We start from the raw sequence: 13,451 nt of genomic DNA, 5'->3' as shown, positions 1-13,451 counted from the left end.
ACACACACACACACACACACACACACGTGCTTGGCTGATATCAGCAATTTTGGGGAAATTGGCTGGTTGGAGTCAGTGTGATTACCGACTACAGTACGTACTGTACACAACCCAAAAACAATGATTGGGACGAACCACTTGCTCAGGATGATGGAGGAGCACGAACCACTAACTCAGGTTGATGGAGCACGAACCACTCGCTCAGGATGACAGAGCATGAATCACTCGCTCAGGACGACGGAGCATGAACGACTCACTCAGGATGATGGAGCATGAATGACTCGCTCAGGTTTACAGAGCACAAACCACTCGCTTCGGAGGACGGAGCACGAAACACTCGCTCAGGACGAGGGAGCATGAACCATTATCTCAGGACGACGGAGCACGAACCACTCGCTCAGGATATCGGAGTACGAACCACTCACTCAGGATGATGGAGCATGAGCCACTTGCTCAGGATGACAAAGCACGAACCACTCGCTCAGGATGTCAGAGCATGACCACTCACTCAGGACGACGGAGTGCGAACCACTTGCTCAAGATGACAGAGCATGAATCACTCGCTCAGGATGACGGAGCACGAAACACTCGCTCAGGATGATGGAGGAGCACGTACCACTCAATCAGGTTGACGGAGCACAAACCACTCGCTCAGCTTGACGGAGCACAAACCTTCTTCTTCTTCTTTCGGCTGCTCCCGTTCGGGGTCGCCACAGCGGATCATCCGTATGATCCGCATAGTGATATGGCACATGTTTTACGCCGGATGCCCTTCCTGACGCAACCCTGGTCGCCTCTTACGACACAGGGATATTGACGGAACACAAACCACTCACTCAGATTGACGGAGCACGAACCACTCGCTCAGTGTGATGGAGCACAAATCACTCACTCAGGGTGATGCAGCACGAACTATTCACTCTGAATGACGCATGGAAAAAGCGTCCGCAGTGAGTGAATGATTCGTTCAGAACGATGTAATGCGGTACCGCTGTTGATGCTAGGGTGCTCGGCAAGTGGCTTAAGCACTCAGGCAAGCACTCCACTTAAATGATTGATAAGGATCGGCTTGTCAGGCTGTGGCTGCATACCATGGAGGATCCCTTTAACATTAAAGCCTGTCTTTACTGCACACGCAGCAGTTAATGAAATATCATGAATTTGTTCAAATAATGACTTTGTCCACAAAACAGTTGCTGTTTAATGTGAAACAAACCTGGGGACATCACAAAGTTTAATCGCCCATGAAATAAACATTGCACATAATGCAACATGTTGCCTGCTCGTCTGTGCATGCGTCACGAGGTACATCGTTCTGTCAACGCTAATGTTCGATCTTTAATTTAAAACGTCTGTTTTCACCAGATTTGCTTTGATTCCCGACAGAGCACCTCACGAAACCTTCGAAAATATAGACACAGGCTTGGCAGACACTATGGATAAGCAGTCCCTCTTGGGGATGGGGCACGAGGTCTCGCAGTGAATGCATTAAATCATGTAGCTCAATTAATCTGGTTAATCTTGGCACGCTCCTAAAGGTTTTGTTCACTCAATATAATTCTTTAAAGAGTTGAAAAAGATAAGTTTTATGCTTTGGAAATTTCTCTTTTTCTTGTGTGTGTATGGAGGAGGAAACATCGTCTTGCTTGATTAAAGTAAATATGTACATCTGCTTAGTTAATAAGACTCGTTATTTCTTTAAATTATCAGATTTCACAACAGATTTTGACACTTATTTAGTCCGGATGATATCCGATCCTCAAAACCAAAGTTATATTTTGATTATATAATTTAATTAGTTCGTGAGAGTAGTTGGTGGAAAATCTTATCATATAATCCATGAAATCGCGCCAAGCTCCTAATTTGAAAACTACAGTACTGTACTTACAAAAGCGATGTATACAACGATTCGTAGTTATGATGAAGAGATATTCGATATGAGTGAGGAAAGTGAAAAAACAACTTTATCGTTAAGAATTTGTTGCGGCCTGTTCCAAGTCAAGGGATGGTTGAACAGGCCAAAAAAACATTGTGGCTTCAGACCCCAGTGAAGTTACTTAGGATACGCTTTCAGGCCCCAAAGAGCAAGGTGGCTAAGGATGCACCTGATAAAGGATATAATCAAATAAGGCCGTTAATTATCTGCAAAAGGGATGTTTTAATTAACCCAAACATACACACACACACACACACACACACACACATACTAGTATCGATATATCTTTCTTCAATTACAGAAATGTAGCCTCATGGAGAAGCTAGATAGCAGAAGGCAGTAGGATTACAGATTGATAGGGGATTATAGGAGAAGAGGGAGATAAATGATAATATTTTCTTACTAACCACGTATATTTATTAGCCATATAAATAGAATGACGGTGTCTTTTTGTCTTTCCGCTTCCTATTTCCCGTCTCACTGCTTTGTGCATGGTCACCAAACTTCATCCACTTGATTATTATCCACATGTTGCAATTCTCCTCAAGGCATCTAAATTTACTTTCACCTCCTCAATTTTATTCTGTTTGGCCTCGTACAAAGTAAACTTTTCTCAAAGCGCTTACCATGCTGCATGATGTCACATGATTGCTGTTGTTGTTTTTTTGTTTTTCTGCGACCCTCCTGTCCTATCAAATGACACACCATCATACCACGTGTGCTTGATACAACAGTGAGTTGAAAATAAAATAAGCTGGTGTGTCTTGCATTATTGTATCTCAAAATAGCTTGGATCGTAAGTAAAAAAAAAATACATTTTGAATTATATTATCACAGGAAGTTGTATTTAAAAATAAACTTGAACCATATGAGCATACACCACTTGCCTTTCTTCCACAATGTACAAGAGAATCAACAAATATAATAACAGAGAAAGTAAGAGAAAAATAATATAAATTACTTATAAAGTGATTAAAAAAGACTATCACTACAAGTTAAAAAGATCAGGATTAGGTATGTTTTACCTCGATTGGTCAAGCTAAAGCAAAAAGATAATTTTTGGGCTTCACGTCTCGTGCTGGATATTCATACCTGGCAAAATGAAGTACAATATACGCTTGGTTTGCTTTTTTTAAAACCAAGAACTGCACATATAAATAGGAGTCAAACGAAAAACATCTCAGCACAGGTCCAGATGTACAAATGAGTCATTAAGTCTTTCCATCCCAAAGTGAAGACGAATCCACGGAAGAATCCCTCAAATCAGATCAAAGAAGGATTTCAACTGTCACATGTTTTGGTGATAGATTTCTTCAAGAATCCCGATGACATTTTGCATACCAAAGATATATCCTTTATCAGGTCCATCATACACTTCTGCGTCATCGCGGAAACCCTTGAAGGTGGAGTGTGCAAAGTCAATCATGCGCACGTCGACATGGGCTACCGGAGAAGAAGGGGAAGGGGACGATGGCAGGGGCTGGGAAGAGGACGATGGCAGGGGCTGGGAAGAGGACGATGGCAGGGGCTGGGAAGAATCTGTCACTGAAGCACCATCATAGATGATGAGAAGTGAGCTAGAGTAGAAACGATACGAAGGTTGTGCTTCGAGCACTTTATGCAGGCGACGAAGCTGCATCAAGATAGGCTGTAGAAGGTCCGTGCGCAGCCGCTGGCCATTGTGCAGAAACTGAAGCAGCGACGCGCGGAAACCATCCATGGAGAGAGAACGACCGTAGTATTTATTCTGGCACAGGAAGTTCCTGGTACTCGCCTGATATACCTGTGGATTGGAAGGCAAGAATTAATTTTTGAAAATGGCTTTATTCATAGCACCTTATGAAGCAGAACGCACACAAAAATCAAGGGTTACGTCACAGAGTTGATTTTTAATCGACTATGGAAATTAAAGGAAAAAAAAAAGAATCTTTTTTAACTAACCATCTGGTTACTCCGGGACGCCTTCGGAACAATTTTAGTCGTCTTAAAGAAGTGGGTGAAGCATATGAAACTTTTGGTCACATTGTCCCATTGCAGTAAAAACCCGGCTCTCACTCTTGACTTTACCTGCATCCCACACAGCCGCACACCCAATTGTGCTGACGTGCTCTGCGCACATTTCTGCATTTGACGAGCTTTCTTCTCCTCCGATGCATCATCGCCATGTTGTCTCGTTCCCATTTTGAGGTCGAGCACACAGGGCCGAGCAAAGCGGGAAACGACATTCTCAAGCAAAAGAAAGTCTAGTGACGTGTTCAAGGTTTAACAAAGTTGCACAACATCACATTGCTTGTAACTTGTTAATCTGGCCAAAATATTTACTTGGGTATAGTAATGGATTGAAAATCAATTATTGAAGGAATACGATGAGATTATATAAGGCCCAGAAGAGAGCAGATGGCACTGCAAACTTAAAAAGAAACATCATCCATAATGTTGGACTCCATTCTGGAACTAATTTATGATTACATTTTCATCTTTTAGACTAGATTTTGCAGAAAATACTGAAACAATGTTTATACATCTCGTTTTATTGTACCATGGCTTATTCCATGTTATGGCTTTGTTTCGTAATGAGAGTGATTTTGTTTCTAAATCAGACTCTGGAAACAAGCCTTTGAATTGTTTGTCTCGAGTTCATCAGAGATTTAGGCTGACCATGGGAGAATGACCAAACAATCAATTAACATTTGAAAAGAGATATTCAAAACTGAAGGCACCATGATCAAGTATAGCTGTCCAGCAGACAAGATTCAGGGCCACACATTTTGACCACATTGCCTGGTGTTGGCTTTATGGCTCGGGTGGTGGGCTTGGGATCCGAGGATCCTGAGTTCAAATCCTGCTCAGCTGTTGAATTAATACCAGGTGGGGTCGACTCTGCCTGTCATCCTTCCGAGGTCGGCAAAATGAGTGCCAGCTTGCTGGTATCCTGTGTCGGAATGGCGATCTGTCCAGGATTGTGTCCAATAGCCAATAAGACTGCTGAGGCAGCACCAACGCTCTGCACAGAGTATGGTCCCAATGGATGGATGGATGGATTTCGATAATCCCACATCTGGGACTGCACAGCTATCATTTGCCAGATGTTAAGTATCTCACCAACTGTTCTTTGCAGTAATATTATGCCCACCCCACCACCCATTCCTCCTCCTTTTGAGTTCTCCACGGTCTCAGAAGAAGATCTCTTAGTGGTTGAAACATCAGAGGCAAGTCTTTCGCTCACTGTGCATACTAGTTGTTGGTACCTTCAGTTTTGAATAAGGACCTTCTAAATTACAAGTTTCTAGTGAAAAATTAACATTACATCATGATACAATAGGAAGGAGCAAGATGACAAAATAATCAATTAAAATTTAATTAATTTATTGCCATCAATAAATGATTTATCAAACTCAAAACTCCTTAAACTGTGACATTTTACTCTTGAACTACCCTGGAGGACTTTATCCCTCCTTTCCCCATACCGCCTCATTACCCCCATTTCCCACATCAGTTTTGTCTCCTCCAGTATCCTTGTTTTTATTTTAATTTCCATGCCAAATTCAAAAATTCCTGACATGCTTCCTGTGGTGGAGTGGGGACCCATCCAGGATTGTAATCCGAGCCAAAGAAACTGCTTCAGCAGCACCGACACTCTGTCTCGAGCATGGTTCATGATCTGATCTGACCTACAGGGGGCACTTGCTTTGCTGTGCAGCGTTCCTCTGAAATTAATTGATAGCTGTTCAGTGCACTTTTGGCTGAAAAGAGGCTTCAGGTTTGGCTGATAGTTGAATTGTTGTGAATGAGATTGCTGTCTAAATCTGCAGAGTTTTATCCCTGCCCAATTAAGGATATGTCATCAAGGTGGTGCTGCCATCACTGGTCTGTTGAAAGCCGACAGACACAACCACTGTTGAGTACTACCAGCTGCTACGTGCTGCACACCAAAGAAGAACTTAGAATGTTTTCTTTGGGGGTGTGAACCTCTTGTTGTCTGCTTGTCATTTATCTGCTTTGTTTACTTATGACATCACATGAAGTGCTTTGTTGATAATATGCTACTATAACAAATAATCTTTCTCTTTCGCAAATGCATATATGTCTGAAATTCCATCCCAAATTCGGTGTGTCTGTTGCATTGTTACAAAAGCATGGCTTTGCTCTAATGTGGTGGCCCTGCAGGGTAGTGGAGGAACTTAGTATTCGGTCAGGGTGCTGGCACTCAATAGCCGACAAGTAAATAAATGATGGTGGTGAATATAATGTACAACCCAACATTTAATTGATTTAATTCACATTATGGTACATCTCATATTCTTATCCAATATTGTAGATTTTCTTAATTTAATTTCCAGGTTTTAACAACTAAAATTTCAGGATGACAAGACAGCTAAATTAATAGTGAACTTCCCTTTGAGTTGACTCATTTTGGATTCAGATTTTCCAGTGTCACTGCATCTAATAGCCAACAGGAGGCGCTGCATGATGGAGAACGTTGTCAACCATAGGCAACAATACAGTACAGTACATACAGATGAAAAGTTTTACCGAATATGTTGCGTTGTTATGTTATGTTATGTTGTGTCCTGGTCTGTTGTGTGTCCTAGCTCTTCCACGAGCCTCGACCATGTCTAAAAATAAATAAATAGTTTCAGAATTATCTACATGTGTTAAGAACAGAAACTCTTTTGATAAGCGTTTAGGGGCTACAGTAAGCACATTATAAAGTATAGTGAGTTTATCCTGGGTATAGGATACTGAACATTTTCTGGTCCTGAGCCTCCAGCCACATCCTGCTCAGCTGCTGTACATGGCACTGGAGCCACCACGGGTTCCTGGTGACCTTTTTGGCTGGTATGCTATTGCTGATCTCGTCATCAGCATTGTCCACAGTGCTGTCCGTAGTACTGCATTCGATGCGCACAGTAACCTGCGTCTCTATGTGCAGCTGCACAGACACCTCGGCAATATTCTGCACACAACTATGGGTTCAAGAAAGGGGAGAGAGAAGATCAAAATAAATTATGAGATCATGTCGAAATATTCGAGTACAATGGAATGAAGCCTTTATTACATACTCATCAACGGAGAGACTTGAGGTAATACAAACCAATGAGGGATAAGGACCCCAACAAATTCATAGTGGTAAGAATCAGTGCTTAAAAGTATATCTTTGGGATCTTTTTCATGATTTTTCACTTTGTGCTAATCAAGTGTTTGACTGTGCAGATCCACCGTTGATATTCATGGGCATAGCCAGTTTAGTGAAGAGGAAGTTGCAATTAGGAAAGTTCTTCATGGGGCCTTATATTATCCCCATTCTGTCCTTTATCATAACAGCAATAAGACTAGATTAGGGTTCCTGCAAAAATGAACACAAATGCACGAAAGAAAACGAACAAGTTCGAATTTCGAACATACCCTGTGAGAGTTCATTCGTACAAGTCTCAGGTGAGCGATAGCACGGACGACAGATAGTTTTGAAATTAGGTAAGATTTTCATCGCATCAGAAAAAGAAACCAGAACACCTCACAAGAGTGAGGCTAGTTTCATATCATCAATTGCGACTTAATTTTGCGTTGGGTATCGCCCAGCGGATTTAATTATTATTTTTTTCAATAACAATTTTAAGAAAATGGGCTTAAAGGGCCGTTTCTTGGCCCAAAGGGCCGGAATCGCACTTTGGGCTCAGTTAATGCCTGGGGAATGTTCTCTACAATATACCTGTCAGGTTTGGTTCAGTTCCGTTGACGAACAACCGAGAAATAGCAATTTTTTTTTTAAAAAAAAATGGGCCGAGAGGGCCGTTTGTCGGGCCATGATCTCACTTTCGGCTCAGGTACCGCCTGCAGAGTGACCTCAGGAATATACCAGTCACATTTGGTCCGGTTTCTTGCACGAATAACCGAGAAATAGCAATTTTAAGAAAATGGACCGAAAGGGCCGTTTCTTGGCCCAAATGAACGGAATCGCACTTTGGGCTCAGTTAATGCCTGCGCATGTATATCTAGTATATACCTGTCAATTTTCATCGAATTCTGTTCACAAATAATGGAGAAATCGACGTTCAAATGAACTGTATATAAGAAAAGAGAGAACGTGAGTGGCGCTTAGACTCCGTGGGATGGAAGACCCCACGGGGTAAAAAGGTAAAAAATAGTTAAATATCTTTAAAGTATTCCACTCTGGTGATGTTGTGTAAACTAGACTTGCTGCACATGACTGAGCATTACAAGTGTAAATGACATCATTGAGATGTACAATGGAAAGTTACAAGTTGATTGATGATCACAACTGACCTGACTAGGTGTCAGGTCAGGTTAGATCTGTGACCTGCTACAGGTACCATGTAAACCTGTACTAACCTGTTCCATGGTCGGGTTGTCGGCGACTAAACCGTTTCCCCCACCAGGTTTTCTGGTGAGGAGGGTGTTTGGATATGGACACCCAGCAGGATTAAAAACAAAACCTGACAAAGGGCGGAGGAGCTCCTTGTGAGCCAACGGCCATCCATATCTGGTGCCCAACTGTGTCTGCGGACGTCCTCCTGCAGTTGGGTTACTTTTTTATTAGGAGGTTGGTGGCAGGATTTTGCACTCCGGCCACCGTAAAACCCTTCATTCCGCAAAACACAAAAACGCAAAAAAAAATCTGAAAACCCACTCCATGGGAGTACCTCCTGTGCAGCTTCCCTTCGCAGGGCAGCTCACCGGATGACGGGATTGGGGCAAAGCCTTCGGGACCCCCAATCTTTGATGATAGGAGGGAAACCACGGGGTAACATCCCTGGGTCAGATTGCGGGAGAGTGTGTCGGAATGGTGCTGAGGTGTCGTCCACCAGACGGTGGTCTCCTTGGGTTAACCTGAGGCGGTCCCTTCGGGTGGGTGCCTGGAATGTCCTATCCCTAAGAGAGGATGATCACCTGTCTCTGTTGTCATCTGAGCTCAAGCGTTTGGACATCGAGATTGCAGCACTCTCTGAGGTTCGGAGACCGGATCGCAGCGAGATAATGGTGGGTGGTTACACCTACTATTGGTCTGGTCGCTCTGATGGTTACCATACCCAAGGAGTTGCTGTGGCTGTGTCCAATAAGCTGACCCCAATGATAATTGAGGTAACACCGGTCAACGAGCGTATTATGACATTAAGTATTCGTCACTTCTTCGGTGTCATTTCCCTGGTCTCTGTTTATGCTCCGACTGAGGCGAGTGATCTCACCGTGAAGGATGCATTATACGCCACGCTAGAGTCTGTGGTTGATCAGTGCCCCAGACGAGATACACTTCTAGTCTTGGGGGATTTCAATGCATCGACTGGAACTGATAGGGATGGTTATGAGGTGTGTGTTGGTCCCCATGGGTCAGGAACTATGAACCAGAATAGCACTAAGTTCCTTGACTTTGCAAGAAGTCATGGACTTAGGGTGGCTGGTTCATGGTTTCAGCACCCACAAGCTCATCGCTGGACTTGGTATTCCAACGCTGGTGGTGCGGCAAAGGAGATTGACCATGTCCTCATTGACGGTCGCTGGAGGATGATCCAGAACAGCAGGGTCTACTGGAGTGCTCAATTCCTCAATACTGACCACAGGCTTGTTGTAGCAACTCTAAAGCTGCACCTTAAATCCTGGAGAATGGTACCATCCCAGCCTAGGCTGGATGTTGCCAAGCTCAGGGATGAGAGAGTAGCTGAGGAGTTTGCGAACAGGCTGAGTGGACACTTGGGGGGTCTGGGTGCTTTGGGGGGTCCTGAAGAGTTGTGGAGCACCTTCAAGACCACCATCCTTGATGTTGCCGGTGGATGTCTTGGAACTCACCGCAGGGCAAAGAAGAATTTTGTCTCTCAAGGGACACTGGATACCATTGACCAGAGTCGCAGGGCCAGGCTGAATGGCAGAGCTGAGCTATTCAGGGAGCTGAGGTGTAAAACTGTACGTGCACTGAGGGTGGACAAGGAGGCCTATGTGCGAGGAATCTGTGAGGGGGTAGAGCATCACCTGTGGACAGGTGATTCTCGTCCCGCTTACAGGGGAATTCGCGCATTGCGTTCATCCAAGCCCATCCCTCGGAGCACTGCAGTTAGAGCAGAGAGTGGTAGGCTCTTGACAGAGGAGTCTGAAGTGAAGGCCCGCTGGGCCGGTTACTTTGAGCGGTTGTACCAGGCTGAACCCCCAGCTGTCGAGTTGGACGTCAAGGGTGTTACAATCCCTGTTGCTGACCCTCAAATCAACTGTGGTCCACCTTCGCTTGTGGAAACACGGGCTGCGGTGAACCAGTTGAAATGGGGCAAAGCTCCAGGGATCTGTGGCATCCATGTTGAACTTCTCAAGGCTGGTGGAAATGCTGCACTCGTGTCGTTGCAAGCAGTTTTGTGCTCTGCCTGGAACACAGGCATCATCCCAACTGATTGGAAGAGGGGCCTTGTTGTTCCTCTCTGGAAAGGGAAGGGTGATCGCCAAGACAGCAACAACTACCGAGGGGTGACGCTCCTCTCAGTGCCGGGCAAGGTCTTTGCTCGGATAATTCTTGATAGGGTTCGCCACCATCTGCTTGAGCACCAGCGTCCAGAGCAGTCAGGCTTTACACCAAAGAGGTCAACGATTGACCGTATCCTTGCTCTTTGTGTCCTCAACGAACGCAGACGAGAGTTTCGGCAGGGGCTGCTTGCAGCCTATGTTGATCTCTGTAAAGCGTTCGATTCAGTGAATCGGGATGTCCTCTGGAGGATTCTTGGTCTTCGTGGGGTGCCACCAAAACTGATCGATCTGATGTCTGAACTCTACTCTGGTACTGAGAGTGCTGTGAAGTGTGGTGGTACCATCTCTGACTTATTTCCAGTCGTTACTGGAGTTCGTCAGGGGTGTGTACTGGCCCCCACACTTTTCAGCACTTGTATGGACTGGATTTTAGGGAGGATGTCGGAGAGATCAAGCTGCGGTGCATCGTTTGGGAATGTCAAGATCTCGGACCTTGATTTTGCAGATGATGCAGTCATCTTTGCGGAGACTTTAGACATCCTCTTGGGGGCCCTCGAGGTGCTGAATGAGTAGTCGGAGCCGCTGGGATTATGGGTTTCTTGGGTTAAAACTAAGATCCAGGCTTTCGGTGACATCTTGGATGCTGCTGTCCTGTCTGTGTCTGTTTGTGGTGAGGATGTTGAGGTCGTGGAGAGATTCACTTTCCTTGGCAGTGATATTCATGTCTCTGCTGGCTGCGAGTCAGAGGTCAATAGACGTCTGGGTCGGGCCTGGGGAGTCATGGATTCACTGGATCATGGGGTGTGGCGCTGCCGGTACCTGTGCGGGAGGACGAAATTCCGAGTCTTCAGGTCCTTGGTACTTCCAGTCTTGCTCTATGGATGCGAGACTTGGACTCTGACTAAGGATCTGAGACGAAGTCTTAATTCCTTTGGTACCAGGTCTCTTTGGAGAATCCTTGGCTAGCGCTGGTCGGATTTTGTGTCCAACGAGCGGTTGCTGAAAGAGACTCGGATGAGATTTGTTACCTGCATAGTCCGTGAGCGTCAGTTGCGGCTGTATGGACATGTGGCTCGTTTTCCTGACGCTGATCCTGCTCACCAGATTCTCTCAGCGGGGGAGTATCGTGAGTGGAGGAGGCCAGTGGGCCGACCACGTGCCTCGTGGTTGCAGCAGGTTGACCATCATCTCAAGGAGATGGGGATGGGCCTGGCATCTGCCTGGGGGATGGCCAGACGGAGGCCCCTGGAGTACCGGCGGAAAGTGGACGCAGCGACGCGCTGTTATGGCACATGCTCCCATACCTGACCCTGACCTGACAACTAAAAATGAACTCCCTGTAATGTAGGAAGGATCGAGCTGACAGGATAGCTTAGGGGTATGCACATTTGCTTATGAGCTGTCAAGTCTGAGTTCGAATCTCGATCCCATCTGTAAACTGTCAGCCTGGTGCTTCACATGCTAGGTGAGGCATCAATGTGTGTGCCGTCCCTCAGATGGACTAAGTCGGAGGATCGTTTGCCAACACTTGTTGGTGGACGTTAAAGGTCTTTCACGAAGAGTAATTGGCGGTAATGGCAGAATTCTGGCCAAATTCCAAATTCTTGCCAATTCCAGTCGAATGTCCAACCTGGTCAGCACGTTAGTGAAGGATTTTTGTGAAATTTTTTTCCCAGCTGAGCCCACAAAAGGTTGGAATAATTGTGGCCGTTAAAACAGTAGTCATATTTTACTGTAGAAATGGCTCATTAGATTGCATCAATTATGAATTATAATCGGCATGGATTCAAACCAGTTATCCAAATTGAGTCTACTTTTATCTTCCGGACTAGTTCCCTTCAATAGGTAACGTCACACAATGTAGCACACAGCATGACTGTGAACAGTAGTACAACACTGAAACACTCACGTGGTTTGATTCTCGAGATTTTCGTGATAGTCCAGCGCTCTTTTGACTGAAACAAGGCTTGGGATTGGGCTGAAAGTTGAATCGTCGTCGATGTGATCGCTGTCAATATCTGCAGAGTTATCATCCTTGCCCAAGTAAGGATATGCCACCAAGCTGGGGCTGCCATCACTGGTCTGTTCAAAGCCAACAGACACAATACCTGTCGAGTACAATTGAGGACTCGTGTGAGCACAACTTTGGATTGTGGACTCTCTTGTAAAGAAAAATCCAGTGAATTCTGTTTTGAGTTGTCACCAGCTTGATACGTTTCCTCCATGATAAATAAGACAATAAAATCCAGCCTAATTTTGAATGTTCAGGCATTCTAACTGCTTCATTAACAATTGGCCTTTTATTAATTTTTTTTGTTGCTGTGAAACGATTTTTAGTTTTGCAATACATACATGTCCAGGTTTCAATCCCAATTTGGTCTGCTGGTTGCATCATCACTAAAGCGCATCTTTGTGACGAATGCAAAGCCCCCATAGACTGTAGTGTCGGGGAGGAATTTAGAATTTCGCTTGGATGTACTACTTCTACTTCTAGTTTCTTTCGTGGCCCCAATTATTCCCACCTTCGGTCAGCCAGGTAACATCTTTGGCATAAGGCATGGTCTGAAGTTCGAGTTGAGGGTGGCAGCAATTTGGAGTTTGTTCAGGGTGCCAGCACAGAAAAGCTGACAAATAATTGTTTGTGATAATGTTAAGGTTATGTAATACTGTTGTGGGCCGGGGGTCAGTGGCGAGGACGACCGCTAGACGGAGCAGTAGGGCCATCTCCCACCGAACACCCGGAATGGAAGGTCGTCACCCCGGATAACTCTGGAGTCAACGGGTCGCTTAAAGGACCGTGATCGCTAATATTTTGATGGCGTGAAGTAGGGTCCACTTATCTATTCCAATTTACCTAAGTACTCACGCCATCTAACTACCGGGGAAGCCACACCCTCGGCCGACTTTGTCCGACCCGAGTCGTTGTTACCGACTCGGATTCGGCGTAACCGAGCGGGAGTTACCAAAGCCACGCCGGTCCAAATGACAATTTACGGCACAGACGGCCTCACTATTTCTCAAGCCCGCACTGTGCTGGGTCAATGGTAGAAAC

The 13,451-nt window shown here is 45.1% G+C and overlaps 1 protein-coding gene and 1 long non-coding RNA gene across 3 annotated transcripts in view; one reads left to right on the top strand and one right to left on the bottom strand.

Moving 5' to 3' along the window:
• Window positions 1–13,451, top strand: part of LOC147018369 (uncharacterized) — a 41,754-nt gene that overhangs the window by 10,495 nt on the left and 17,808 nt on the right. The gene's annotated exons all lie outside the window — the stretch shown is intronic.
• LOC147018368 (inositol hexakisphosphate kinase 1-like) overlaps window positions 1,178–13,451 on the bottom strand; it is a 66,504-nt gene continuing 54,230 nt past the window's right edge. For both annotated transcript variants that reach the window (XM_085897949.1, XM_085897950.1), the window contains exons 3-6: window positions 12,309–12,507; window positions 6,680–6,903; window positions 4,004–4,179; window positions 1,178–3,719 (exon numbers count right to left, since the gene is read on the bottom strand). In XM_085897949.1, the coding sequence (XP_085754075.1) occupies window positions 3,225–3,719; window positions 4,004–4,179; window positions 6,680–6,903; window positions 12,309–12,507 (1,094 nt within the window). In that variant the 3' untranslated portion in view covers window positions 1,178–3,224. The remainder of the gene's footprint in view (window positions 3,720–4,003; window positions 4,180–6,679; window positions 6,904–12,308; window positions 12,508–13,451) is intronic.

The sequence above is a fragment of the Eptatretus burgeri genome, chromosome 10, assembly GCF_056783735.1.
Source record: "Eptatretus burgeri isolate ZD-2024b chromosome 10, Ebu_testis_v1, whole genome shotgun sequence".
Lineage (NCBI taxonomy): Eukaryota > Metazoa > Chordata > Myxini > Myxiniformes > Myxinidae > Eptatretus > Eptatretus burgeri.
Note: the sequence above shows the minus strand (reverse complement) of the source record. Positions and strands in the feature narration are given on the sequence as shown.